The sequence below is a fragment of the Macaca fascicularis genome, chromosome 3 (assembly GCF_037993035.2).
Source record: "Macaca fascicularis isolate 582-1 chromosome 3, T2T-MFA8v1.1".
In the NCBI taxonomy this organism is placed as follows: Eukaryota; Metazoa; Chordata; class Mammalia; order Primates; family Cercopithecidae; genus Macaca; species Macaca fascicularis.
In genome coordinates, this window is record NC_088377.1 from 143,107,088 (window position 1) to 143,133,821 (window position 26,734).

Genomic DNA, 26,734 nt, shown 5'->3' on the forward strand with positions numbered 1-26,734 from the left:
TTTATAGTGGCCCTGTAAACTCCAGAGATTCTTAGAGACTCATAAGTTTGTCCTTAAAAGACCAAGCACAAGAATGAGGCTTGTTCTCCTTTGTGACAGTAGACAACTCCTCATGGACATTACCTAGGCCCAAATCCATCCGCCCCGGTGCAGCCCCGGAGAGGTCGCGCAGTGTGAATGACTTGTCTTACTATCAGCGCGACCCAGCAGGGAGGCCCTGGCTGTTTGGTACGTCCCAGGGCTGCTTGCGGGACCTGACTACACCTGGGAGCCACGTAGTGGGATGAGTTGCTGCACGAACTTTTCACAGCTAGTGAGCTTCTAAATAAAAGCACAGGAGTCTTTAGAGTCGGGAGCTCTAGGCTTGCCTGCTGATAATTTTCACGCCATATAATGCAGCATAATTAAATGAATGTAAAGGTCTCCTGATGAACTTCTCTCCAACTATAAACATTAATTTGATAAAGCAAACATAGGAGAAAGGATTATATGTGGTTTTTATTTATGTTTTAAAGAAGCTCTGTTTTTAATAAAGATACACGTGATATGTAAGTGGACAGAAAAAGCAGAAGTCTAATAGAATGACTCATTATTTTAGAGTTTATTACATGTCACCTAGAATGTAACAACAAAGATATCATGCAGAATACTTAACTGAGTTACCATGTACAATTTGGCTGTTACAAATATTAAATCAGATCACCTAAATATAACACATTTTAAAAGAGTAATATAAAATATTTATCTGTGATGGAATTTAAAGCAGATATTAATTCTGTTTCCTAGTATGACGATTATTTTTTAAAACACTTATTATACTTAGGAATATATTTATTACAGATCGTAGCTGGAAAAGCATATTATATAACAAATTAGCAGGTAAATCAATGCAGTGCCTATTCAGATTATTCAGGCATATGATTTGAATCTATCAACATATTGTTACAAAATGTGTTACCTTTACATTCATAATTATATCTAAAAACATTGGCTTGCCTTTTGCTCACATTTTAGAGTATACTAAACACTATCGGAGCCAATAACAATTTATTTACCTGATTATCTTTATAGTATCTCACAACAGAGCGGTGTAAACAAAAGTCAGTCCCACATACAGGTACTCTTTCTAAGCAATCTGGACTTTTGAGTGTGTGATCACATTCCACTGTTTCTCTGTTTGTGATACTGCACATGCTGAAATGTGCTGTTATTCACTTTAAAAAAATCACAAGTCCTTTTCATGTTTCTACCCTTATTTCTTCAAGGCTTAGTTTAGGATCGGCCACTGACACATACCTCCTACCTGGAATCTTTTCTAACAACCAGAGGAACAGATCCAGATGTTGTCTGGATGATTTGGGCTCCTTGTCCTCTTTCTCAGAAGGCTCTGGCAGCCTGTTGACACAGCCTTTTTTAAGCCCAAGAAGGCTAAATTAATGAGTGGAAACTGATTTGACAAAAACTCTGCCTCCAAACCAAACAGCTTTTTCATCTTTCCCTGGATGCTTGGGACTGCTCTTCATGTGTAGGAAGTTCTAATAGTTTTGCTCCTCTTGTAGTCACCACCTGCTTGCATTTGCTATGTAAGACCCCCACATTTACCCCTGGGATTGTCGCTGCTCGGGGGCTGGCTTTCTCTTGTCTGAGAACTTGCCTTGAACATGCCTTTTTCTTTTTTAACTTATATTGGCCGATGTAGAAAAACCACTCTTCACCCGGGATGCATCCCAGTTGAAGGGAACATTCCTCAGCACCACCCTAAAAAAGAGCAACATGGGTTTTGGATTTACCATCATTGGTGGAGACGAGCCTGATGAGTTTCTGCAGGTGAAAAGTGTGATTCCGGATGGCCCCGCAGCACAGGATGGAAAAATGGAAACAGGTAAGACCCTTCACGGTTTACAAAATTGTTTTGCAACATCTTTTTTTCTAAAGGCAAATATAAGGAGCTTCTTTTGTGTTTTTATTCAAAAGACAAAGGTCACTTCACTTTAGGAAAAGCAAAAAGCATAAATTATGTTTCCCCTAAGTTTAAAAATATCAAGTTGAATTAATTTAGAAACAATTTCGAATATAATCTTTGCCTTCTTTTTTAGACTACCCCTTCTGTTTGCTGGATTCAATGGTCTCTTGAGATTGACACTTTTCTAATTTATCTCTAGAGTTTGTTCTTAGGGGTGTGATTAACATTTCACACTTTTCTAACTTATATTCAGCCACAGTATTTTAAAATCTGTGATAATCTTATAATATTCTCATGCTATATAACCCAGGTTAGTTATTGAAATATACATGCCTATCTCATACAGAAAATTTTAAACTGGACTAAGTCTGTCCCCATATAATGTTTTCATATGTGAGTCTTTTCTAGTCCTTAAAAATTACTTTTCCTATATAATTACTCAGATGTCTACTCAAATCACAATTGAAATTTATTTCATGTGGAAATACAGAGGCAAATTGCTAAGGGCAGGAACATATAAAAGATGAAAATTACAGACAGTAAATGAAAAAGTAATGAACAAGGTTTGGCTTCACAGTCTGATTTTAAATTTTCTTGCCTGGCCCATGATCTTGGGTAAGTCCCACAGCTTATAAATATTAATTTCCTTATCTAGAAAACAATGAAGAAATTGTTTGACCTATGTATTTTAAGTGCTGATTCAAGATTTGTATAGTGTAATTTTTTTAAATTATACTTTAAGTTCTGGGGTAGATGTGCAGAACGTGCAGTTTTGTTACATAGGTATACACGAGACATGGTGGTTTGCTGCATGCGTCAACCCGTCATCTACATTAGGTATTTCTCCTAATGCTATTCCTCCTTTAGCCCCCAACCCATGGACAGGCCCCCCCAGTGTGTGATGTTCCCCTCCCTGTGTCCATGTGTTCTCATTGTTCAACTCCCACTTATGAGTGTGAACATGCGGTGTTTGGTTTTCTGTTTTTGTGTTAGTTTGCTGAGAATGATGGTTTCCAGCTTCATCCATGTCCCTGCAAAGGACAGGAACTCATCCTTTTTTATGGCTGCATAGTATTCCATGGTATATATATGCCACATTTTCGTTATCCAGTCTGTCATTGATGGGCATTTGGGTTAGTTCCAAGTCTTTGCTGTTGTGAACAGTGCTGCAATAAACATACCTGTACATGTGTCTTTATAGTAGAATGATTTATAATCCTTTGGGTATATACCCAGTAATGGGATGGCTGGGTCAAATGGTAGTTCTGGTTCTAGATCCTTGAGGAATCAACTCACTGTCTTCCACAATGGCTGAACCAATTTACACTCCCACCAACAGTGTAAAAGTGTTCGTGTTTCTCCACATCGTCTCCAGTATCTGTTGTTTCCTGACTTTTTAAAGATCGCCATAAACTGACATGAGATAGTATCTCATTGTGGTTTTGATTTGCATTTCTCTAATGACCAGTGATGATGAGCTTTTTTTCATATGTTTGTTGGCTGCACAAATGTCTTCTTTTGAGAAGTGTCTGTTCATATGCTTCGCTCACTGTTTCATGGGGTTGTTTTGTTCTTGTAAATTTGTCTAAATTCTTTGCAGATTCTGGATATTAACCCTTTGTCAGATGGATAGATTGCAAAAACTTTCTTCCATTCTGTAGGTTGCCTGTTCACTCTGATGGTAGTTTCTTTTGCTGTGCAGAAGCTCTTTAGTTTAATTAGATCCCACTTGTCAATTTGGGCTTTTGTTGCCGTTGCTTTTGGTGTTTTAGTCATGAAGTCTTTGCCCATGCCTATGTCCTGAATGGTATTGCCTAGGTTTTCTTCTAAGGTTTTTATGGTTTTAGGTCTTAAATTTAAGTCTTTAATCCATCTTGAGTTAATTTTTATATAAGGTGTAAGGAAGGGGTCCAGTTTGAGTTTTCTGCATATGGCTAGCCAGTTTTCCCAACACCATTTATTAAATAGGGAATTCTTTCCCCATTGCTGTTTTTGTCAGGTTTGTCAAAGATCACATGGTTGCAGATGTGTGGTGTTTATTTCTGAGGCCTCTGTTCTGTTCCATTGTCCTGTATATCTGTTTTGGTACCAGTATCATGCCATTTTGGGTTACTGTACCCTTATAGTATAGTTGGAAGTCAGGTAGTGTGATGCCTCCAGCTTTGTTCTTTTTGCTTAGGATTGCCTTGGCAATGTGGGCTCTTTTTGGGTTCCATATAAAATTCATGGTGGTTTTTTCCAATTCTGTGAAGAAAGTCAATGGTAGCTTGATGGGGATAGCATTGAATCTATAAATTACTTTGGGCATATGGCCTTTTTCACGATATTGATTCTTCCTATCCCTGAACATGGAATGTTTTCCATTTGTTTGTATCCTCTCTTATTTCCTTGAGCAGTGGTTTATAGGTTCTCCCTGAAGAGGTCCTTCCCATCCCTTGTAAATTGTATTCCTAGGTATTTTATTCTCTTTGTAGCAGTTGTGAATGGGAGTTCACTCATGGTTTGGCTCTCTGTTTGTCTGTTATTGGTTTATAGAAATGCTTGTGATTTTTGCACCTTGATTTTGTATCCTGAGACTCTGCTGAAGTTGCTTATTATCAGCATAAGGAGTTTTTGGGTTGAGACGATGGGGTTTTCTAAATATATAATCATGTCATTTGCAAAAAGAGACTATTTGACTTCCTCTTTTTCTATTTGAATACCTTTGTTTCTTTCTCTTGCCTGATTGCCCTGGCCAGAACTTCCAATACTATGTTGAATAGGAGTGGTGAGAGAGGGTATCCTTGTCTTGTGCCAGTTTTCAAAAGGAATGCTTCCTTGTTTTCCCCATTCAGTATGATACTGGCTGTGTGTTTGTCATAAATAGCTCTTATTATTTTGAGATATGTTCTATGTTTATGGAGAGTTTTTAGCATGAAGTGGTGTTGAATTTTCTCGAAGGCCTTTTCTGCATCTTTTGAGATAATCATGTGGTTTTTGTCATTGGTTCTGCTTATGTGATGGATTACGTTTATTGATTTGCATATGTTGAACCAGCCTTGCATCCCAGGAATGAAGCCAGCTTGATCATGGTGGATAAGCTTTTTGATGTGCTGCTGGAGTCAGTTTGCCAGTATTTTATTAAGAATTTTCATAGCAATGTTCATCAGGGATATTGGCCTGACATTTTCTTTTTTTTTGTTGTGTCTCTGCCAGATTTTGGTATCAGAATGATGCTGGCATCATAAAATGAATTAGGGAGGATTCCCTCATTTTCTATTGTTTGGAATAGTTTCAGAAGGAATGATACCAGCTCCTCTTTGTACCTCTGGTGTAATTCGACTGTGAATCCTTCTGGTCCTGGACTTTTTTTTGGTTGGTAGGCTATTAATTACTGCCTCAATTTCAGAACTTTTTATCGGTATAGTGTAATTTTTAAATGCCTTAGAATACTATTATAAAGTACGATAACTATATCTTTAAAGGAATATACTCTTTCACCATTGTCATGTTTTTCACATTTATTTAGTTTATGATACCAACTTTCCAAACTCAATCAGTTCTAGTAGATACAAAAATTAAAGAATTCCTTTGGAGAAAAAGTTCCGCCTTTTTTATGACCAGTACACTGATGAATTGTTCTTCCATGGGTTTTAAAGTGGTTTGTGTGTAGAGAAACAACAACAAAAAAAAAACTGAGGTATTCATCTGACATTTTTAATTTTAAATATCACCAATGCTATATTACCATTTATCATATAGTTTCTGTATAAATAACTTTTTAAGGTACCCTTATGAGTATATTTGTCACTGCCACTCATTTGTGAGTAATGCATATTGTATCTCCTTAAAAGTTGAGATGAAGTTTCAAAACTAACTCACCACGTTTCCAAACACTACTGTTATAAAAGTCATGTGTACATAATTTTCTACAAGAGTGAGTGAGAAGGTGTCCAACTCTGCCATTCATTTGGTGATATTTTTCTGAGCATCCACATCTTCATGTTGCCAAAACCTCACAAACATCGAATTTTTCAGTAAAAATTACCCTGTTGCCTACAATTAGAATAAAAGAAAATTATGGGACTAATTCCGTCTTGGGAGAGGGGAAAGACTCCCCAGTGCTTTTGAACTTCAGTGAAGTATTTCACAAATCCATTTCTTTTTAGAATAAAAATGTAGTTATTTTTCTTTCCACTATTTCATGTTTCAAAACTAGAAAAGATTTATTTCAGTGTAAACTTAAAAGACAAAATAAAAATATTTGCATAGAAAATATTTTTTCTTTTTTACTCATTTTGCTAGTTTGCCACACCCACACAGTCTAAGTTAGCTTTATTCAACCACAAAGTCAAAGCTTTATTTAGAATTTAGCAGATTGTCTTCATTTAAGATCATCACAAAGCAGGTCCTAGGGTAGATAAAAGAACCAAAGATTTAATTCTATTCACCATCTCCTATTTAGTCCCCTGTGCATTTAACTTGCTGAGCACCTCTCTTTCATAGTCATTGCAGTGCGCCAGGGCTATAAAGATGGGAAGAACACAGACTTGTTTCTCAAGGCGTTCACAACTAGGAGGGGCCACATGCCCATAAACAAGTAATTGTAGCAAAATATAATAGGTCTGTAATAACCACAATATTGGCACAAAGTCAGGAGAGTGGGAGAAGTGAGCAACAGATGTTTGTTTGTTTGTTTGTTTGTTTGTTTTCTCAAGAGATGGGGTCTTGCCGTGTTGCCCAGGCTGGTGGGACTCAAACTCCTGGGCTCACGCAATCCCCCTGCCTCAGCCTTCCAAGTAGCTAGGACTACAGGAATGCAGCATCACACCTGGCTAAGCAACAGAAAATTTTTAAAGTATACTGCTAACTGTATAATTTTATTAGGCTTTTATAGGGATGATAATGCCTCTCATTGGAAAAGAGTTTAATCCAACAAAATGTAATGCTTGTTAAATATTTAAAAAATTTAAAATGTTTACCTGTAATTGTGAGATAATTTTAAAACGACATGTAAAAACACATTTCTGCAACATCCCACATGTTATAATAGAGGGAATGGCTCTTCAGTTCAATTCAGTAAATATTTAGTAAATGTGCCAGACATTTTGCTAATTACTAGCAAATCCCAAATTACTAGGGAAGCAAAAATGAGACAAATGTTTCTATCTCCAAGAAGTTTACCAGTGACATGTTAGTGAATATTTGTATCAATGCAATAATAGAAATATGTACATAAGTACAACAGTAGTACAGAGGAAAGGGGGATCCATTCTGCTGGGAGGTGCTTAGGGAAGGCCTCATAGAGAAGATGATGCCTGAAAGAGTTTGGGATGATGAACAGGTATCTGCTAGGTGGACAAGTGATGAAGATCATGGGAAGAGGAAATAGCACATGTAGAGAGGCACAGTAGTGAGAAGTGCCTAGAAAAGAGGGTACGCCACCACCGTGTACATTAATGTTTCACTTTCAGTGTGAATTTATGGTGAAGTATGGGGTAAAATGATCATCATAAGTGGTGAAGATGAACTACTTAGACTTGTAGCAAACATCAGAGACAGTATAGAGTCATATATCCTCAAATAAAAACACCAGAATATCACAAATACACATATACCCGTGATTAAAACCATTCTCATAGAATTTTTCAACTAATTTTTAGCCCATTTGGCATAGAGGTTTACTCTATGGCTAATATTTTGCTTTACTTATATGTTCCTGGAACATAAAACAGTGCTGGGCAAATAACAGGTGCTCATAAGTACTTCTTGGATGGACAGACGGATGGATGGATGGAAGGACAGATGGATGGATGATTGGATGGATGCTTTTAAAAATGAAGAAATGAAATTTGAATAAGCCGAATTCCTCTTTTACAGTATAGCCTAGTCAATGCTAATTGGACAATGTACCTGACCACTGAAGCACCAACAAACCAGTTTTTCAGTTTCTGGATGAAATTTAAAAGACAAGTACATGGTAAAGACAAAATTAATTTTCTTTTTTATAATGACTTTATATATCAAATGAACCTCAAAAATTAACACAAATAATAGCCACTACAGATACAAAGGATAAGTTACTGGTATTGAAAAGGTGAGCAGTCTCATTTGACATTGAAATAAACATGAAAATATTTTAGTCAACTTCTCCAGCTCTAGGTGATCTGTAATTTAGTCAAAGAGATGTCAGTAGTTTGTGCAGGCACAAAGGAAAATCCTCTGTACCAAAAAGTTTGACCCTGGGTCCTGTACAAGAGATATAAGGGTAGAGTTGGGAATTATTTCTTTCTTAGTCAGCACTGACTCCTGGGAAGGGATGGAGAACAGGAGAAAATGAGGGCAGTGTGCCTTTGGCTGCTTTTTGACAACTAATTGAGCCAATGATCCTATAATGTTGCAGAAGGATTCTCAGAAAGAATTACCATAGTGCCCAGAAACCCTCTGAATTCTTATTATTAAGTGTTCTGCACATCCCAGCAATCATTTGTAAACACTAGAGACCCGGATTACATTGTTTAAAGTATTTTAAAAATCAAGTTTGATGTAACATGGCTTACACAGAAACCACGGAGTCTGAAAGATAGTTATCTAACATCCTTCAGTTAAAAAGCTTCCCTCTTTACATGATGTTTTATGTTTTTCCCCAGGCTAATTTTTGAATCAAAGCTTGTGGTTTGCAACATACACGAGAGAGAAGAGAGCTAACCTATTCATGAAGTGCTTCCATAGGCAGGAGTTGAATTATGAAGTAACTCACAACCTGTTAGTTTTTACTTGCCTTCTTTTAGCATTTATCCATTTTATTAGTAAAATCACAAGAAAGTATCCTGAGAGAAAAACATGCAAGCATCCTAACATTCTTCTTCATCTTTCTCTTCTTTTTGTCTTCTTTCTTTTCTTCTTCTTCTTGCTTCTTTCTTCTGTCTTCTTTCTTCTTCCTTTTCATCATCTTTTTCTTGACAGAGTCTCACTCTGTCACCCAGGCTGGAGTGTAGTGGCACCATCATTGCTCACTGTAGCCTCCAGCTCCTGGGCTCCAGTCATCCTCCCACCACAGCCTCCCAAGTAGCTGGAACCACAGGCTTGCACCATCATGCTTGGCTAATTTCTTTAAAATTTTTATAGAGACAAGGTATCACTTTGTTGCCCAGACTGGTCTCAAACTCCTGGCCTGAAGCAAGGCTCCCACCTTGGCCTCCCAAATGCCGGGATTACAGTTATGAGGCACCATGCCCAGCCAATCCTAGAATTCTTTAACCCCTGGCACTTCTCCACTTGAGCAGGTAGATGTCACTGCTCTTTTAGTGGTTGCTACCTCTGTATCTGTGCTTCTGAAAGTAAGGGCACAAGATTAACTTTGTCAGAACCATTTGGACAGCATTTTAAAAATACAGATTCCTGTGCCCCCAGACCTACTGATTCCATATTTCTAGAAGTAGTGTTCCACACAGTGTGTGTGTGTGTGTGTGTGTAATTGTTGAAGCAGTACATGTGCATGGTAAATAAAAAAGGATCAAAATATTTATCATGCTTAAAATGTCTCCACCCTGTCCCTTCCCACCCCCTAGACCTAGATCCCAGAGACAATGGATTAGTTTACATTCTTTTAGATATTTCTTTTGGTAGCTACCTTCACACTTCTAATGAATACACTTATACAGTTGTCTTGATTTAACAGTTTAGACATGACCTATATTTACTTTATTTTAGAAAAAAATGAAGCTTTAGCATCTGGTAACCCTCCTACATCCTCCCAATAGAGTTTTACAACTAATTTTAGTGAAATTTGCATAGTTTTTGCATCATTATGGCTTTGTACATTTGTTCACTGAGCCCAGTAATGTACCATAAATATATTGTTTCCCTTAAACAGATTTGTGGAGTTTTATAATCTTTCTTTATTGCAATATCTTTCTTAAAATAATCATATTTTCCCCAAAAAATGTCATATTAGGTGCTGTGGAGGATCTCCTTTTTTCTGGTCATTTTTTTTTGTCTTGCAGCCCCTGTCTAGTGGGGTGGTTGCACGGCTGACACTTAGGGACTTTGCATTATATTTTTCCCAAACACAGTCCACTGTTATTCCTATCCATATCCTCTTTTTCTCACATATCTTTATTTTACTAGAGTGTGGTGCTCACATGTCTAATGTTTCTAGATTTTTGTATTTAAGAGTGAAATCCTATAAAGATACTTGGGAGTCCAACGTTGGTGGCAAAATTTGAAGACTAGTCAGATTTTATTTAGGGTTATGAAGCAGGGACAGAATAAGAAAGTCTAATCTGTTCTCTGGGGCATTTTTCTTTCTGTTTTGGAGACACCCTCATTCTCTGACTTGGGTGTTTGGTGGGAGTTCTGCATGCAGGCAAATGGCCAGGCAGATCTTCCATATACTCAGATCAGATGTTTCCAGATCCCTAGCCCTTCTGGGGTTCTGTGGAGCAACTGAGAGTCCTTCCTGTCCATGCTGCCCTCCCAGCCAAGAAGACACTAGAACTGAAATCAGCAAACTCTGTAAAGGATCAAATATTAGTAAATACTTAGGTAAAACATTTTAGGTTTTGCAGACCAGATGGTCTCTGTTAAAATTCTTCAACTCTGCTATTGTGAAAGCAGCCCTAGACAACATGTAAAAACAAGTGGGTATGGCTGTGTACCAATAAAACTTTAATTACAAATACAGGTAGCAGCAGGTTTTGCCTCATGGGTCTTAGTTTGCCAGCTCCTGCTCTGGAATATACTTTTCAAAGTCATGATACCTCTGCTCTCATGCCTGTATTGGCATTCCATGTTCTAGAATTCTCTTCCATTGTCCTGTCTTACAACCATCCTTCTCAGGGTCTCTTCATTGCCGTGGATTTATCTATTTTAAAGTCCTTGTTAAAGAGAAAGATGTGTGTTCAATCTGTTATCTTGAACCAAAAGTCTTAGAATCTGCATCATATGCCCAATGGAGTATGAGAACGACTGCCTGTAGTAGTAGCAAGAAGATTCCTTTCTCACCTACTATACAGCTTTGCAAACACCCTCCATCCTAACCTCCCCCTCTCCCATTCAAGCCTATGCTCAGAACTGCTTTGAAGGGGTGTGTGTGAATAACAACAGTGGGGACTAGCTTTTAGGGTGGAGAATAAGGGCTTCTATCCAATAGAAAAAAACCTAATCCTTACATTTATCTTTCTTACCAGTCACATTAAGTGGCTTCTAGAAATAAGTCTAGGATGTTGGACTATAAGCAGTTTCTCACTTTGGGGGGTTTAAGCACTGTTTCTGGATACTCCATCCCATAGCATTATTATCTGAAATCTTAGTTACCCTTTTTACCCTCTAGGGAAGAGTGTGGATTAACCTGAGGCCCATGTGGATGGTGATGGGCCTGCTCTCAGAGGAGTAGTTATTGCCTCTCTTCTTAGTGCTGGCCATTCCGTATTGATTTTTTAGTTAATGGTCATCCAGTGGTTTCCCACTCCACCCCAGCCCAGTGTTCTCTGGCCCTTCCTAACCATTCTGAGCGCCTTAGCAGTTTAATACAATTTCCTGGTTGTTCATTAAACATTCCCTGAGAAAGAGCTGCAAGAAAGCCTAAGAAGTCGTTTGAAAATGTTTTCTGGCTTGTTTTTCCACCACTTCATAACCAACCTATATCCAGAGCAGGCTTCCTTTTGAAACCTGAGCACACACTGAGGTGGGCTCTCCCCATAACTGCCCTCCTACTGCCTGCCCTATTTCAAATGTCTTAGTGAATCAGCCAGCCTTTCACCACTACCCTTCACCATAGCCAGGTGTTCACATTTAGGTAGTGTAAATCATTTAGGTAGTCTGTCAATTGCCAGAAGCAAATGAACTAATCAGAGAAATGTAATTTTTCTACTCCTTTGAAGTACCTGTTTAGTTTTCTATTGCTGCCTAACAAACTATGCCAAACTCAGGTGATTTAAAAGAACACTAGATCGTTGGCTCATGATTCTGCAGTCTCACTTAGGATCAGGCAGGTCACTGTCTTCTACTAGACTTACTTCGGGACTCATCACCCAGCTGCAGTCATATGAAGCTCTCCTGGGGCTAGGATGCACAGGGCGACTTCACTCACACTTCATGCCTCCACTGGGATGGTTGGGACACCTGAGATCTTGCCAGGCATTGCTCCACACAGTCTCAATGACAAGGTAGCTTAGGGTACCTTGAGAGAGCAAAAGGGAAGGCTATCAGGCCTCTTAAGGCCTAGGCTGGTCCTGCACAGTGTCACTTCTACCCCATTCCATTGATTTAGGTGGTATAAATCATTGAGGTGGTCTGCCAATTCCTAGAACCAAATGAACTAACCAGAGAAATGCAGCTCTTCTACTCTTTGGATCAGAACGAGTCATAGGTCAGCGCAGACTCAAGGCAAGGGAAGCCTTTTGGTGGAGAAGTAGCAAAAAATGTTTAGTAATCTTTTATCTACTGCAGTATGCTTGGGGCTGCTTTGTTTCGGAGTTCTCTGGGTTTGCGCAAACTCCGCTGAGAAAAGTACCTTTCACTTTTATGGACACTCTGCCATCTCACAATCTTTCTGGTACAGAGCATTGATAATGTTTTCCCTTTCAGTTCTCTGTAGTGCTAGCAATAAATAATGGTGAATCATAATACCACATCCAGAAATTATAAGCAGTAAAACCACCAGGTCTCTAGCTTTATCTTTCTAATAAAAATAAAGGAAGTGGTTATAGGAATTCAATTTTTCAAAAAAAGGTTTTAATCTAGCAAAATATTCATATGTCATGTTAGATAATTTTCTAAAACTGCCGTGACATAACATCATTTTGCCTGTTTAGACATTTATGAACTTTAGGTGTTAATGAAAACATTTTGGTACCTCTCAAAGTCAGAAAATAAATTTCTAGCCAACTGGCCAATACTAGTATCTTCCAGTAGAAAAGAAATAAACTTAGCCCATCAATATATTTACTCTTTGCTCTTTCTAAACACACCTAACTTTCAAAACTCCACCTCATTTTGTTCAAATACCTAATATCTCCACTGCTAGTAATGTATCTCTTAGATCAATAACAGCACATCTCACAGTGAGGGTGAGGGTGAGGGCAGCGCTGAACTCTTTCTAGCCACTACTCTCCTTTTGTTTTTGAGACAGAGTCTCGCTCTGTCGCCAAGGCTGGAGTGCAGTGGCACGATCTCGGCTCACTGAAAGCTCTGCCTCCCGGGTTCACACCATTCTCCTGCCTCAGTCTCCCGAGTAGCTGGGACTATAGACACCCGTCACCATGCCCGGCTAATTTTTTTATATTTTTAGTAGAGATGGGGTTTCACCTTGTTAGCCAGGATGGTCTCGATCTCCTGACCTTGTGATCTGCCCGCCTCGGCCTCCCAAAGTGCTGGGATTACAGGTGTGAGCCACCGCGCCCAGCCTACTCTCCTTTTATAATGACACATAGGTGATACAGATGTCACACCTGGAAAAGTACTTGAATTTGGCTACAGACCAAAGCACATGGGGATTAAAAACAATGTCACTGCATCAGTTCTTAAAACCGTGCAATGTTTCAGCAACACATTTAGTTTTAAAAAGAGGCCTTTGTAACCCAAATGTTATGGTGGTGCCTCTTTATTCTCATTTCTGTCTTTTCTCTTCTTTTTGCCTTGCATAGTTCTCTTTATTCCCTCTTCATTTAAAATCACATTCTGATAAAAGCTCACTTACGAAAGGGTAACTATACAAATCTGATCCTAAGTTCTCATCTCTGCTGCAGAATTAAGAACTTTACTATCATTTTAGTGCAGATATAGCAAAGTATGCTACTTTACATTTTTTTCTAGTTTCAGTATTGGTATCCATTTGGATAAGTCACACAGTAATCAAGATACGATATTCATGATGATTTTACCTGTTAAGGTCATAGAACTCAATGCACTTAAATGTTCATTTATTACTATTATTTTTAATTTATTCTGCACAAAATATTTGTATTAACTTGCACTAAGGCTCACTGGCCCTCTGAGGAGCTAAAGGAAAAAACAGGTGGGGCCTCCACTCAGCCTGAGAGCAAAGCTCAGAATGGTGCTAGACGTTATAACACCAGGAATGTTATATTAGAGTAGCAGAGTATGCTACTGGGTATAAAATTGGCATTTTAAAAACATCTGAAAGCCTGTTATTTAAATATAATAGAAATGGACTGGAAAATATGGGGTTAACATCACGTTTTTATACTTAATAGTATAGGAGGAGGTGGTTGGCTGTGAGTATATCAGTGAGAGGTGTTTACCTTCAGATAAATTTAAACTAAAAGTAACAGCTAAATGCATTTAAGCAGTTATTTTCACTTCAGCTTTCTTTTTTTCTTTTTCTTTTTCTTTTTTTTGAGACAGAGTCTCGCTCTGTTGCCCAGGCTGAGTACAGTGGCACGATCTCGGCTCACTGTAAGCTCCACCTCCCAGGTTCCTGCCATTCTCCTGTCTCAGCATCCTGAGTAGCTGGGACTACAGGCGCCCGCCACCATGCCCAGCTAATTTTTTTCTATTTTTTAGTAGAGATGGGGTTTCACTGTGTTAGCCGGGATGGTCTCAATCTCCTGACTTCATGATCCGCCCGTCTCGGCCTCCCAAAGTGCTGGGATTACAGGTGTGAGCCACCGTGCCCGGCCCACTGTAGCTTTTTAAGTGTAGGTCCAAAATCACCAATTCCCTTGCTTTATCGATGAACCAAAGTGATACAACTAGATGCAAAGATTTACCAGATTCTGCTATCTGGACTGCCATCTGCATTATTTTTTTATACATAATTTCAACTTTTATTTGAGATTCAGGGGTACCTGTGCAGGTTTGTTAATAGGTGTATTGAGTGACACTGAGGTTCGGGGTATGCATGATCCTGTCACTCAGGTATTGAGCATAGTTTCTCAGCCCTTGCCCTGACCCTCCCTACTCTAGTGGTCCCTAGTGTCTGTTGTTTCCATCTTTATATCCATATGTACCCAATGTTTAACTTCCACATATAAGTGAGAACATGTAGTATTTGGTTTTTTTGCTCTTGTGTTAATTCACTTAGGACAGTGACCTCCAGCTGCATCCATGTCACTGCAAAGGACATGATTTCATCATTTTTTATGGCTGCATATATTCTGTGGTGTGTGTGTGTTCTATGGTGTGTATGTGTGTGTACACACGCACGTGTATATGCACCATATGCACTCTTACAGACAATGTCAAGTTCGTTCCCTTCCTACTACTCTGTCTCTCTGAACTGAGCCTTTGGTTCATCAGGAAACAATCTGCTTTTTATGAAAGATGCTTATTTTTATCTGTTCCTCCCTCAGCTGAATTGGAAATTCTCATTTGCCAGCTCCTCCCTCCCCAACCTTACTGTAAGTTCACTGAGATCAAAACCTGTGTCTGACTTGATCGTGAATAAATCTCCAAGACTTAGCTCATGACCAGGTATATGGAAAATATTCAACTTGTTGATTAAATAAGTGAATGAATCTTTCTATGTGGCACTAGTCTGACATGGATTACTATAGAGTCATAAGGTTTGCTGTAATCATCATAGATTATTCTATGATTATGTTCTCCTTACAGAATTATTTAAAGCTTTTCTTAGTCTAGTTTAACCAAACATCTCACCAGATGAGTTATTATACATAAAATACTTAAGTCATGGCACATGGAATCTTTCAGAAATGGTAGCCATTATGAATCTCCATAAGGCTATCTTCCAATAAATTAAAGCTATAATATTCTAGGAGTAATGGATACATGAAAAGATCTTATCAGCTCTTAGGATGTTCACCCTTTGGATCCTGGAGACAAAATGATTCTGCATTGAACATTTAAAGACACCTCTTGCTTCTTTAAATCATTTTAGACTTAATAGAGGTATCAGAAAATTTTCAGAATTGTGGTGCCATGTTAACAACTGTTCTGTTGGCAGACTGGCAGCTGAAACAGGGACATTTCACCTCTTTTGTATGCATTATCTGACACTGAAATTGGGCTAGGTGCCATGTCAGTATGCCGTAGGATGCTCATCTCTTTTTCCTAGGCACGTTTTACAGCAGTCAGTAACCTAATCTTCATTTGTTTAAAAATGGTCTCTCCTATTTTGATACGGTAACCCACTCCAAAAATAAAAGCAAGTCAATTCTGAATCATAACAAAAAGAAAAGTCTGAGGAGGGTAAGATAGTTGGAACATGCATGAGGAAAGGTAAATGTTTCTGCTAAGAGAAATAACACTCATTGAAATAAATATATAGGATATTGGTGCATATTCCTAGTTTGTCATATGGGTTTGCAAGTGCTCAGTGAATAGTTTAATTGTACAGATATGCACATATGTATCATCATCCACAGGTATGTGGAACAACATAAGTGAGAAGAGGCAAGAAACGTGTCTTTCATTTTCTTTAGCTAAGTCATAGATCTTAGCTCATAATTATGAATCTCTTAGTATTCTGAATGAAGAGACTTCATTGAAGTCAATAGGAGATAAATTACCATGCAGACCTTTGTTTATAAGTGTGATTCTGCTGGTTTTTGCAAGCTGCCAGTGAAATTACAGATAGAGTGCGCTGGAGTCTGCAAATGTCAAAACTGCTGCAGCTGCAGAAACATTATTCCTGTATCCAGTGTAATTAATGTGCCTCTCATCTGCTCCAGCTGAGGATTTGCATGAAGTGACAAGAGTACGCACGGTAAATCTTGAGTGTCGTCATCTAACTTACTACTTTGCTGGAAAATCAAACTCTGTAAGGTAAATTTTGCTTTTTTTAATGGCAAGAACTATTGTCAGAAGGGAAAAAATTCTACCACATATATGAAATATTGACAAAATAAGTGGGAACTTTGTTTTGTCAGGCCAAGGTTAATAGCCTAGAACTGTCTTTCTTTATATCATCACCTTTATCTTCCTGCTCTCTTTGTTTTAAAGTGTTGGGTCCTAATATTTTCACTCCTCTTACTTCTTTGTTGTGTTTCTTTTGTATTTTCTTATCTGACTGTGGGAGGTGGTGGGAAAGAATACTGGATATATTTTCTCCTGTGTCCTCATGAGAGAATAAAAATATTTGGTATGAAAAATGACTTAGATTGCCATAGGTATAAATTTCATATCAAATATTGAACATAATTTTAAGCACAATGATAAGCAATGTAGCAACATTGGCATTTTTTTAGAGGAGTCTTTCATGGATTGGTGTAAGATTGTGATCCAGGATTGGGGGATATAAAGGCTTCAAAGTGTTAAAGTAATGAGAATAAAGTAAGAGAGAGAGAGGGGTGTGTGTGTGTGTGTGTGTGTGTGTGTGTGTGTGTGTGTGTTTTAGAGCTGGGAGCAACAAGAGCTGAGATACAAGTATCCGTTGAACATTCCTGGAGAACAAGATGCCAGAATTTTCTGGTCACTGACATTTGCCTACAGGCTACATCAGTGGTGACAGGTGTAATCTCAAAATTTACAAAGTGGAACCTCAAGTACAAAGTAAAAGATATGAAATTGTTGTTAGTGTTTTCATCAAAGCTTAAGTCCTTGAGGGGTTTTTGGGTTTTTTTTAACGAAATGCAAAGGTCATTTTTTCTTGGGAAAAAAATAACCACCTGCCATTTCCTTGAGAAAAGGTGACATTTTTCTATGAAAAGGAGACATTTTGCCCAGAGGCAAGTGGAGGCAGTTTCTAGGATTGCCTGACAGTGAGTTTACGTAAGAGCTGAACAAGATGCTGTGCCTCTGGCAGAAATGACATTTTCCTCCCTATTCAGAGCTGCAAATTGTACAAAAATACAAAACTGATTTTTCGTGGTAAATTACCAAGGCTCTTATTGATGTGTGGAGTGGCATTATTAATTAACGTTATGACTTCATGCCTTGCTGAGACAAGCAGAGGTTATACAAAGATGGCAGGCTGGGGCACTTAGCCGAGTCGGAAGTCCAGGGCTTACATCTGATTTCTGTCATCGACTAATCTTGTTCTGTTTTACAATCCACCTAGCCCCTTATTGCAGCATCAGTATTCCCATCTATTATCAACTCTTCAAAATAGATACATCCACTTGCTCATTCATTTATTCACCAAACCTTACCAGGGGACATTGAGTGGCATTTTTCATAGAATTGACTCCATGACCCACAAACGCACCTCAGTGCTACTGTGGGACTCCCCTACTATAATCAAACCCTCTCCTCTCACCCTAGCTTCCATAAACAGAAGCTGAAGAAGGGAAAACAGAATCTTCAGGGTAGTTTTTCTTATATGGGATTTGTGTTTGAGAGGTAACACAACAATCCGCATCAAAAAGAAAGGGGAGGCTACAGGAGAATCACTCATTGAAATTGGGGTAGCCTGTAGGAAGGGAAGATGGAGATCAGGTTTCCAAATTGGACATCTGCTCAGGCAGTGGACTCGCTTCCTTTGCCAGTCATAACAGGAAGGAAGTGAATTGGAGAGAGATGGCAGAAGAGAGAAAAGACATGGCAATGAAGCCATTGCAACAGTATTTGGCACGAGGAGGCTATGTGAGATTTCTATGGTTGAAGTGACCATGGAGAATAGAGGCTGATTTGTGCCAGCTGTCTTCTATCCTCCACTCAAGAGAGCTGCCTGCTGGGCAAGGAACACCCAGCATCAACAGACTGGGCAGTGCTCCAGTGTGGCAGGAGCTGACAGAGGTGAAAGAGGTCAAGCTTGAACCAAATATTACACTGGCCGGAGGAAGAATGCACAGATCCATCCCACAAAAGAGCCAGCCACGGGATGCCTGCCACTTCAATAGCCAGTTACCATTCACCAGACAAGCAGCCACAACCAACACAGAAAGCATACAATTGCAACCAGTTAAATTAAAAAGAGAGAGAGAAATAGAGAGAGAGATCTTCGTCTCTGCCCCTAACACACTGGAAGAACTAGACCTTGAAGAATGAAGGAGGGGAAAAGCGGTGATTCAGAGGCAGACCATACCTCTCCACAGAGGAGGAAGGAAAGTGATTTCAATCAAGTTTGGTGTTGAGACTTTAGTAAGACTGGATATATTATAGCAAAAAGTTACTTAAAAGTTAATATGCTTCCCAAGATGCCATTAAGGAATGGGGAAAAGGAATGGAAATAGTAATTGGTGAAAAATACTACTTTATGTTTTTATACCTCTCCCACCTCCCCTCTGTCATTCTGAAACAAACAGAAGCCAGAGAAGAAGAAATGAGTGGGATCGAGTCCATTTTCCTCAGTGAACAGGTTGCATGTACATTGGGTACCCACCATGCATCAGGCATCCTTTCAGGTCCTGGGGATCTGTGGATGTGTAATACCAGTCTCTGCCATAAAGGAATGTACGGTCTGGTAAAGTCACAGAGGAATGTATGCAATTTAAAACGGCAGCTGGAGATAAGTGCTAAAAGAGATGTATACAGACTGCAGAGCAAGGACAGAGGAATGAGTCTCTCATAAGAGGAGATGTCATGGGGAGAGATCATGGTGGATTTCACAGAAGTATGATTTAGAGACGGAAGGGAAATTAAGAATTTATTAGGCAATCCAGGTTCAGAGAATATTGTGTGCAAAAGTGCAGGCATCCCTTTATTCAGCAGGCACATATGGAGCATTTACTATGAGCCAGGAGCTGTGTCAGGTAGGATCTCTTCTTATCAGATGAAAGCAATGTGGTCCTTGGGATTCTCTATATCTGGGAGACATGGAGAACCATCAGCTTGTCTGTTATGCCTGAAGCCTAGGAGACAGCAGAGAAGGAAAGTGGAAACAGAAGTTAAGGTGAAAGGCTGCCAGGAGATTGATCAGGAGGCAACTATAAAGTCTACCTAACAGGAATGGAAGGATTATAAAAGTAGGGGAGCAACATGATCAAACATGTAAAGTTCAAAATGACTTTGATCAAAATGATCAAAAGATACCTCTGGAGAGAGAGAGAAACAGAAGTCACAAAAGAAGTTAAGAAATGTGTGGAATCAAGTTCATTTTCCTCTTCAGACTCGTTCCTTCTAGTTCTCTTTATTCACTACACCAATGGACTCCCTTGTCCTGTGGCTTCCACTTGGGTTGGGTCAGGGGGAAGAAGTAGCAGGTGATCACAGGGCAGGGTGAGAGTGGGGTCCTGGTTCTTAGTGCATTGGTTCCTTTGCTGCTAGTTTGCTGTATGCTGGTCATCTACCTATTAAAAGCATCAACTCTAACAACCATGAGAAGAGAAAGAGGAATGAAAGGACAAATATCTGGACCATAGAATCAATGTTGTCTCTTGTCTGCATAGAAGAGAGGGGTGGAGAATGAGTCAAGTATGTTTGCTTGTTTGAATTTTGAGCTAGAGCAACTAGGTAGATTATGGTAGTACAAGGAGGAGCAGGCATTACATCACTTTAACCTAATTAAGGTGCTTTAATATCTCTGAAGTCATAAGGAATAAGGTTAGGTTAGGTGGTATGTGAACAAGGCTGTAAAATTTGTCTGGAAGATTCAGCGTCTATAAACTGTTTCCTATCAAAGACAAATCGGTTCTCGATTTCATAGCTGTATTTTCTTTGTTGAGTGTTTTATGATTCCCTTTTTGGTTCTTTTCAGGAAGTAATGATAGCAATAGGATTCATTTAGCCTATACTCTTAGGGGTACAGTGGGATAGTAAGCATATATGCCAAAGTCTACAACATAAAGGATGCAAAGTGCTTCAGACATGGAATAGCTACCAAAAGGAAGGTGGAGCAGCCATGCTTTAAATCAGTTATTTTTTGGTTTCTCAGATGGGAGAACAAGCACAAATAGATGATGGCTATAGAGAGACAGATTTTGATTCATTGTTTTATTTTGTATTTATTTATTTTCTTTGAGATGGAGTTTCATTCTTGTCGCCCAGGCTGGAGTGCAATGGCGTGATCTTAGCTCACTGCAACCTCTGCCTCCCAGGTTCAAGTGATTCTCCTGCCTCAGCCTCCCAGGTAGCTGTGATTACAGGCACCCGCCACCACACCCAGCTAATTTTTTTTTCTTTTTCTTTTTTTTTCTTTTACTAGAGACAGGGATTCACCATGTTGGCCAGGCTGGTCTCGAACTCCTGACCTCAGGTGATCCACCAGCCTCGGCCTCCCAAAGTGCTGGGATTACAGGTGTGAGCCATCACACCTGGACAGATTCATTATTTTAAAAAATAGCTTAATAACAGAGCTACCTTACAATGGAATGGGTTGTCTAATATTAATATTCATTCATTGAGAGTTTAATGACATTGTGCCACATTCTTAATATATAATATCTGATTTAATTTTTATGATAACCCTGTAGGGTAGATATAATTATTTTACAAATGAAGAACTGAAGTTTAGGAAAGTTGAGAAACTAGCTCAGGGTCACACCAGCAGTGTGCAGTAAGCCTGGGATCCAAACCATCTTGACTACTATGCTGTTCTGCCTTCCAGGAGAACAGTCAACTCGACTAAACTGGAGGTTTAATCCGCGTCTCAGTAATTGCGTCTCAGACTCTGGTTGGAGGTTGAACCATATGATTCCTTAAGTCTCATCTCTAAAGTGTGATAAAATTCTCACTCTCCACTAGCCTTCTGTTTTGGGGTTTTTTTTCCCCCTCAGGCTTCTAAAGTGTAGTGCAGTGCAGTGTAGTGCAGTGTAGTGTAGTGTGGTGTGGTGTGGTGTGGTGTGGTGTGGTGTGGTGTGGTGTGGTGTGGTGTGGTATGGTGTGGCGTGGTGTGTGTGTACCAACTATTTTGCTCCATTTTTTAAATAAAAACAGACATTGAAGGAAAGTTTTAGATAAGAGATTAAAGTCCATTCCCTTTTTACTAATATAGCCTTGTCTGTATATCCAAACACTCCGGTTAGTTAGAAAGAAAATTTCAAGATCAATGTACAGAACATATAGAAATTTCATACCAGCATGGGTTTATTTCCTCGCTATATGCCTCAGGTTTTTGCTCCCAACCCTCACTGATTTCAGAGGAAAAAAGCCAGCAAATATATCCAGAAGTCACTTCACATTTTTAATCAATAAGTGAGTATCATCTGTTGTTAAGAAGTACTAAGTTAAAGGTGTTTTAAAGTTCCTCAGAATAAGAACTATGCAGTAATTTTTATGTCATTTCCAAATTAAGCACAATTTTAGAATTGCAAGAAGATTTCACTTGATTGTTGAGGTTAAAATGAAACTAGGTTCTGTGGGTGGCGGGGGGAATACAGCAACAACAAAAAAAAACTATGACCATAAAAATTAAACCTAACTACTTAGACTAAGTGTAATGAAGCAGGATTCCAGGGCTGGTCTCTGAGGCTCCTAATTCCAAACTCTCTCCCCCAGGTAAGTGCTTTAGGACCCTTGTTTTGTTTCAAGCTTGTGAGAGATTAAAGAATGTAGTGTTACCTAAGAAGTGATCCGAAGAGGGTTGATGTCTTCCCAAGACAACATAGAATTTTACGCCAATCCGAACATACCATTTCTTTATTATTTAAAGGAAAGAAGTATGAATGTCCTTTGCTCACATTGCTGAGATGCTGAAGGAATGAGGTCCTCAGTTTTATGAGAAAAATTAGTTACAGAAAGATATTTCTTGTAGTTCAATACCAGGACATTGCATTATACTCTGTTGATGCCTCAAACGCAAGTATATATTTGATATTCTTGCCTAGAAAACCTCTGGGATCATAGTACAGGATAAAGAAGTGACTAAACAAATATTTTGGAAACTGCAAAACCTTCTTCAAATGTAAATTTGTTTTTTGGTAATTTTACCTTTTTTTTTTCTTCCATAGACGTTTTTATGTCTCTTCATTAGATGAACACATATTTATTTTTAGATGAGCAAATGCCCAATATTTTTGATATTTTTCTTTATAGGACTTCCAAATCAGTTATAAGATAATAAGGCAGCATTCTTCACCTTTCAGTGTCATACTGGAAAACTGAAACATACATATATGTATATATTTCCTTAAGGTCTAAACTCCAAAGACAGGACAACTTAAGACTCTGAGTTACAAATATTCATATACAACTTTAACAACACATTTTCATCATAAGTTTAAATTTAGTTCACCTAATTTTTTTTATACCTTAAGTTCCGGGGTACATGTGCAGAACATGCAGGTTTCTTACATAGGTATACACATGCCATGGTGGTTTGTTGCACCCACCAACCCATCATCTGCATTAGGTATTTCTCCTAATGCTATCCCTCCCCTAGCCCCCAACCCACCAACAGGCCCTGGTGTGTGATAGTCCCCTCCCTGTCTCCATGTGTTCTCATTGTTCAATTCCCAGTTATGAGTAAGAACATGTGGTGTTTGGTTTTCTGTTTTTGTGTTAGTTTGCTGAGAATGATGGTTTCCAGTTTCATCCAAGTCCCTGCAAAGGACAGGAACACATCCATTTTTATGACTGCATAGTATTGCATGGTGTATATGTGCCACATTTTCTTTATCCAGTCTATCATTGATGAGCATTTGGGTTGGTTCCAAGTCTTTGCTATTGTGAATACTGCCGCAATAAACATACGTGTGAATGTGTCTTTATATTAGCATGATTTATAATCCTTTGTGTATATACCCATAATGGGATTGCTGGGTCAAATGGTAGTTCTGGTTCTAGATCCTTGAGGAATCGCCACACTGTCCTCCACAATGGTTGAACTAATTTACACTCCCACCAACAGTGTAAAAGTGTTCCTATTTCTCTGACCAGTGATGATGAGCTTTTTCTCATGTTTGTTGGCTGCATAAATGTCTTCTTTTGAGAAGTGTTCATATCCTATGCCCACTTTTTGAGGGAGTTGTTTTTTTCTTGTAAATTTGTTTTGTTCTTTCTAGATTCTGAATATTAGCCCTTTGTCAGATGGATAGATTGCAAACATTTTCTCCCATTCTGTAGGTTGGCTGTTCACTCTGATGGTAGTTTCTTTTGCTGTGCAGAAGCTCTTTAGTTTAATTAGATCCCACTTGTCCATTTTGGCTTTTGTTGCCATTGCTTTTGGTGTTTTAGACATGAAGTCTTTGCCCATGCCTATGTCCTGAATGGTATTGCCTAGGTTTTCTTCCAGGGTTTTTATGGTTTTAGGTCTCACATTTAAGTCTTTAATCCATCTTGAGTTAATTTTTGTATAAGGTGTAAGGAAGGGGTCCAGTTTGAGTTTTCTGCGTATGGCTAGCCAGTTTTCCCAACACCGTTTATTAAATAGGGAATCATTTTCCCATTGCTTGTTTTTGTCAGTTGTGTCAAAGATCAGATGGTTGTAGATGTGTGGTGTTTTTTCTGAGGCCTCCTTTCTGTTCCATTGGTCTGTATATCTGTTTTGGTACCAGTATCATGCTGTTTTGGTTACTGTAGCCTTGTAGTATAGTTTGAAGTCAGGTAGCATGATGCCTCCAGCTTTGTTCTTTTTGCCTAGGATTGTCTTGGCTATGTGGGCTCTTTTTTTGGTTCCATATGAAATTTAAAGTAATTTTTTCCAATACCATGAAGGAAGTCAATGGTAGCTTGATGAGGATGGCATTGAATCTGTAAATTACTTTGGGCAGTATGGCCATTTTTATGATATTGATTCTTCTTGCCCATGAGTATGGAATGTTTTTCCATTTATTTGTGTCCTCTCTGATTTCCTTGAGCAGTGGTTTGTAGTTTTCCTTGATGAGGTCCTTCACATCCCTTGTAAGTTGTATTCCTAGGTATTTTATTCTCTTTGTAGCAATTGTGAATGGGAGCTCACTCATCATTTGGCTGCCTGTTTGTTATTGATGTATAGGAATGCTTGTGATTTTTGCACATTGATTTTGTATCCTGAGACTTTGCTGAAGTTGCTTATCAGCTTAAGGAGATTTTGGACTGAGACAATGGGGTTTTCTAAATATACCATCATGTCATCTGCAAGCAGAGACAATTTGACTTCCTCTCTTCCTATTTGACTACTCTTTGTTTCTTTCTCTTGCCTGATTGCCCTGGCCAGAACTTCCAATACTGTGTTGAATAGTAGTGGTGAGAGTGGGCATCCTTGTCTTGTGTTGGTTTTCAAAAGGAATGCTTCCAGTTTTTGGTCATTCAGTATGATATTGACTGTGGGTTTGTCGTAAATAGCTCGTATTATTTTGAGATACGTTCCGTTGTCACCAAGTTTATTGAGAGTTTTCTGCATGAGGATGTGTTGAATTTTGTCGAAGTCCTTTTCTGCATCTATTGAGATAATCATGTGTTTTTTGTCATTGGTTCTGCTTATGTGATGGATTACGTTTATTGATTTGCGAATGTTGGACCAGCCTTGAATCCCTGGGATGAAGCCGACTTAATCATGATGGATAAGCTTTTTGATGTGCTGCTGGATTCGGTTTGCCAGTATTTTATTGAGGATTTTCACAGCAATGTTCATCAGGGATATTGGCCTGAAATTTTCTTTTTTTGTTGTGTCTCTGCCAGGTTTTGGCATCAGGATGATGCTGGCCTCATAAAATGAGTAAAGCAGGATTCCTTCTTTTCCTATTGTTTGGGATAGTTTCAGAAGGAATGGTACCAGCTCCTCTTTGTACCTCTGGTAAAATGCGGCTGCAAATCCATCTGGTCCTGGACTTTTTTTGGTTGGTAGTCTGTTACTGTCTCAATTTCAGACCTTGTTATTGGTCTGTTCAAGGATTCGAATTCTTCCTGGTTTAGACTCAGGAGAGTGTATTTGTCCAGGAATTTATCCATTTCTTCTAAATTTTCTAGTTTATTTGTGTAGAGGTGTTTATAGTATTCCCTGATGGTAGTTTGTATTTCTGTGGGATCGTTTTTATTGCGCCTTTTTGATTCTTCTCTCTTTTCCTCTTTATTAGTCTGGCTAGAGGTCTATTTTGTTGATCGTTTCAAAAATCCAGCTCCTGGATTCACTGATATTTTTGAAGGGCTGTTCGTGTCTCTATCTCCTTCAGTTCTGCTCTGATCTTAGTTATTTCTTGTCTTCTGCTAGCTTTTGAATTTGTTTGCTCTTGCTTCTCTAGTTCTTTTCATTGTGATGTTAGGGTGTCTATTTTAGATCTTTCCTGCTTTCTCTTATGAGCATTTAGTGCTATAAATTTCCTTCTAAATACTGCTTTAAATGTGTCCCAGAGATTCTGGTATGTTGTGTCTTTGTTCTCATTGGTCTCAAAGAACATCTTTATTTCTGCCTTTATTTCGTTATGTACCCAGTAGTCATTCAGGAGCAGGTTCAGTTTCCATGTAGTTGTGCAGTTTTAACTGAGTTTCTTAATCCTGAGTTCTAATTTGATTGCACTGTGGTCTGAGACACCGTTATGATTTCCATTCTTTTGCATTTTCTGAGGAGTGTTTTACTTCCAATCATGTGGTCAATTTTAGAATAAGTGCGATGAGATGCTGAGAAGAATGTATATAAGAATGTATATTCTGTTAATTTGGAGTGGAGAGTTCTGTAGATGGCTATTAGGTCTGCTTGGTCCAGAGCTGAGTTCAAGTCCTGAATATCCTTGTTAATTTTCTGTCTTGTCGATCTGTCTAACATTGACAGTGGTGTGTTAAAGTCTCCCATTATTATTGTGTGGGATTCTAAGTCTCTTTGTATGTCTCTAAAAACTTGCTTTATGAATCTGGGTGCTCCAGTATTGGGTGCATATATATTTAGGATAGTTAGCTCTTCTTGTTGCATTGATCCTTTTACCATTATGTAGTGGCCTTCTTTGTCTCTTTCAATCTTTGTTGGTTTAAAGTCTGTTTTATCAGAGACTAGGATTGCAACCCTTGTTTTTTGGGGTTTTTTTTTTTTTTTTTTTTTTTTTGCTTTCCATTTTCTTAGTAAATATTCTTCCATCC

General features: G+C 38.7%; 1 protein-coding gene across 36 annotated transcripts in view; it reads left to right on the plus strand.

The window, feature by feature from the left end:
* Positions 1–26,734, plus strand: part of MAGI2 (membrane associated guanylate kinase, WW and PDZ domain containing 2) — a 1,469,004-nt gene that overhangs the window by 1,129,612 nt on the left and 312,658 nt on the right. For 19 of the 36 annotated variants that reach the window (XM_045387575.2, XM_045387577.2, XM_065542413.1 and 16 more), the window contains one exon: positions 1,700–1,882. In XM_045387575.2, coding sequence (XP_045243510.1) covers positions 1,700–1,882 — 183 coding nt within the window. Of the gene's footprint in view, positions 1–99; positions 229–1,699; positions 1,883–26,734 lie in introns of all 36 variants that reach the window. The other 17 variants (XR_006696500.2, XM_045387570.2, XM_045387574.2 and 14 more) reach the window with 1 other exon arrangement.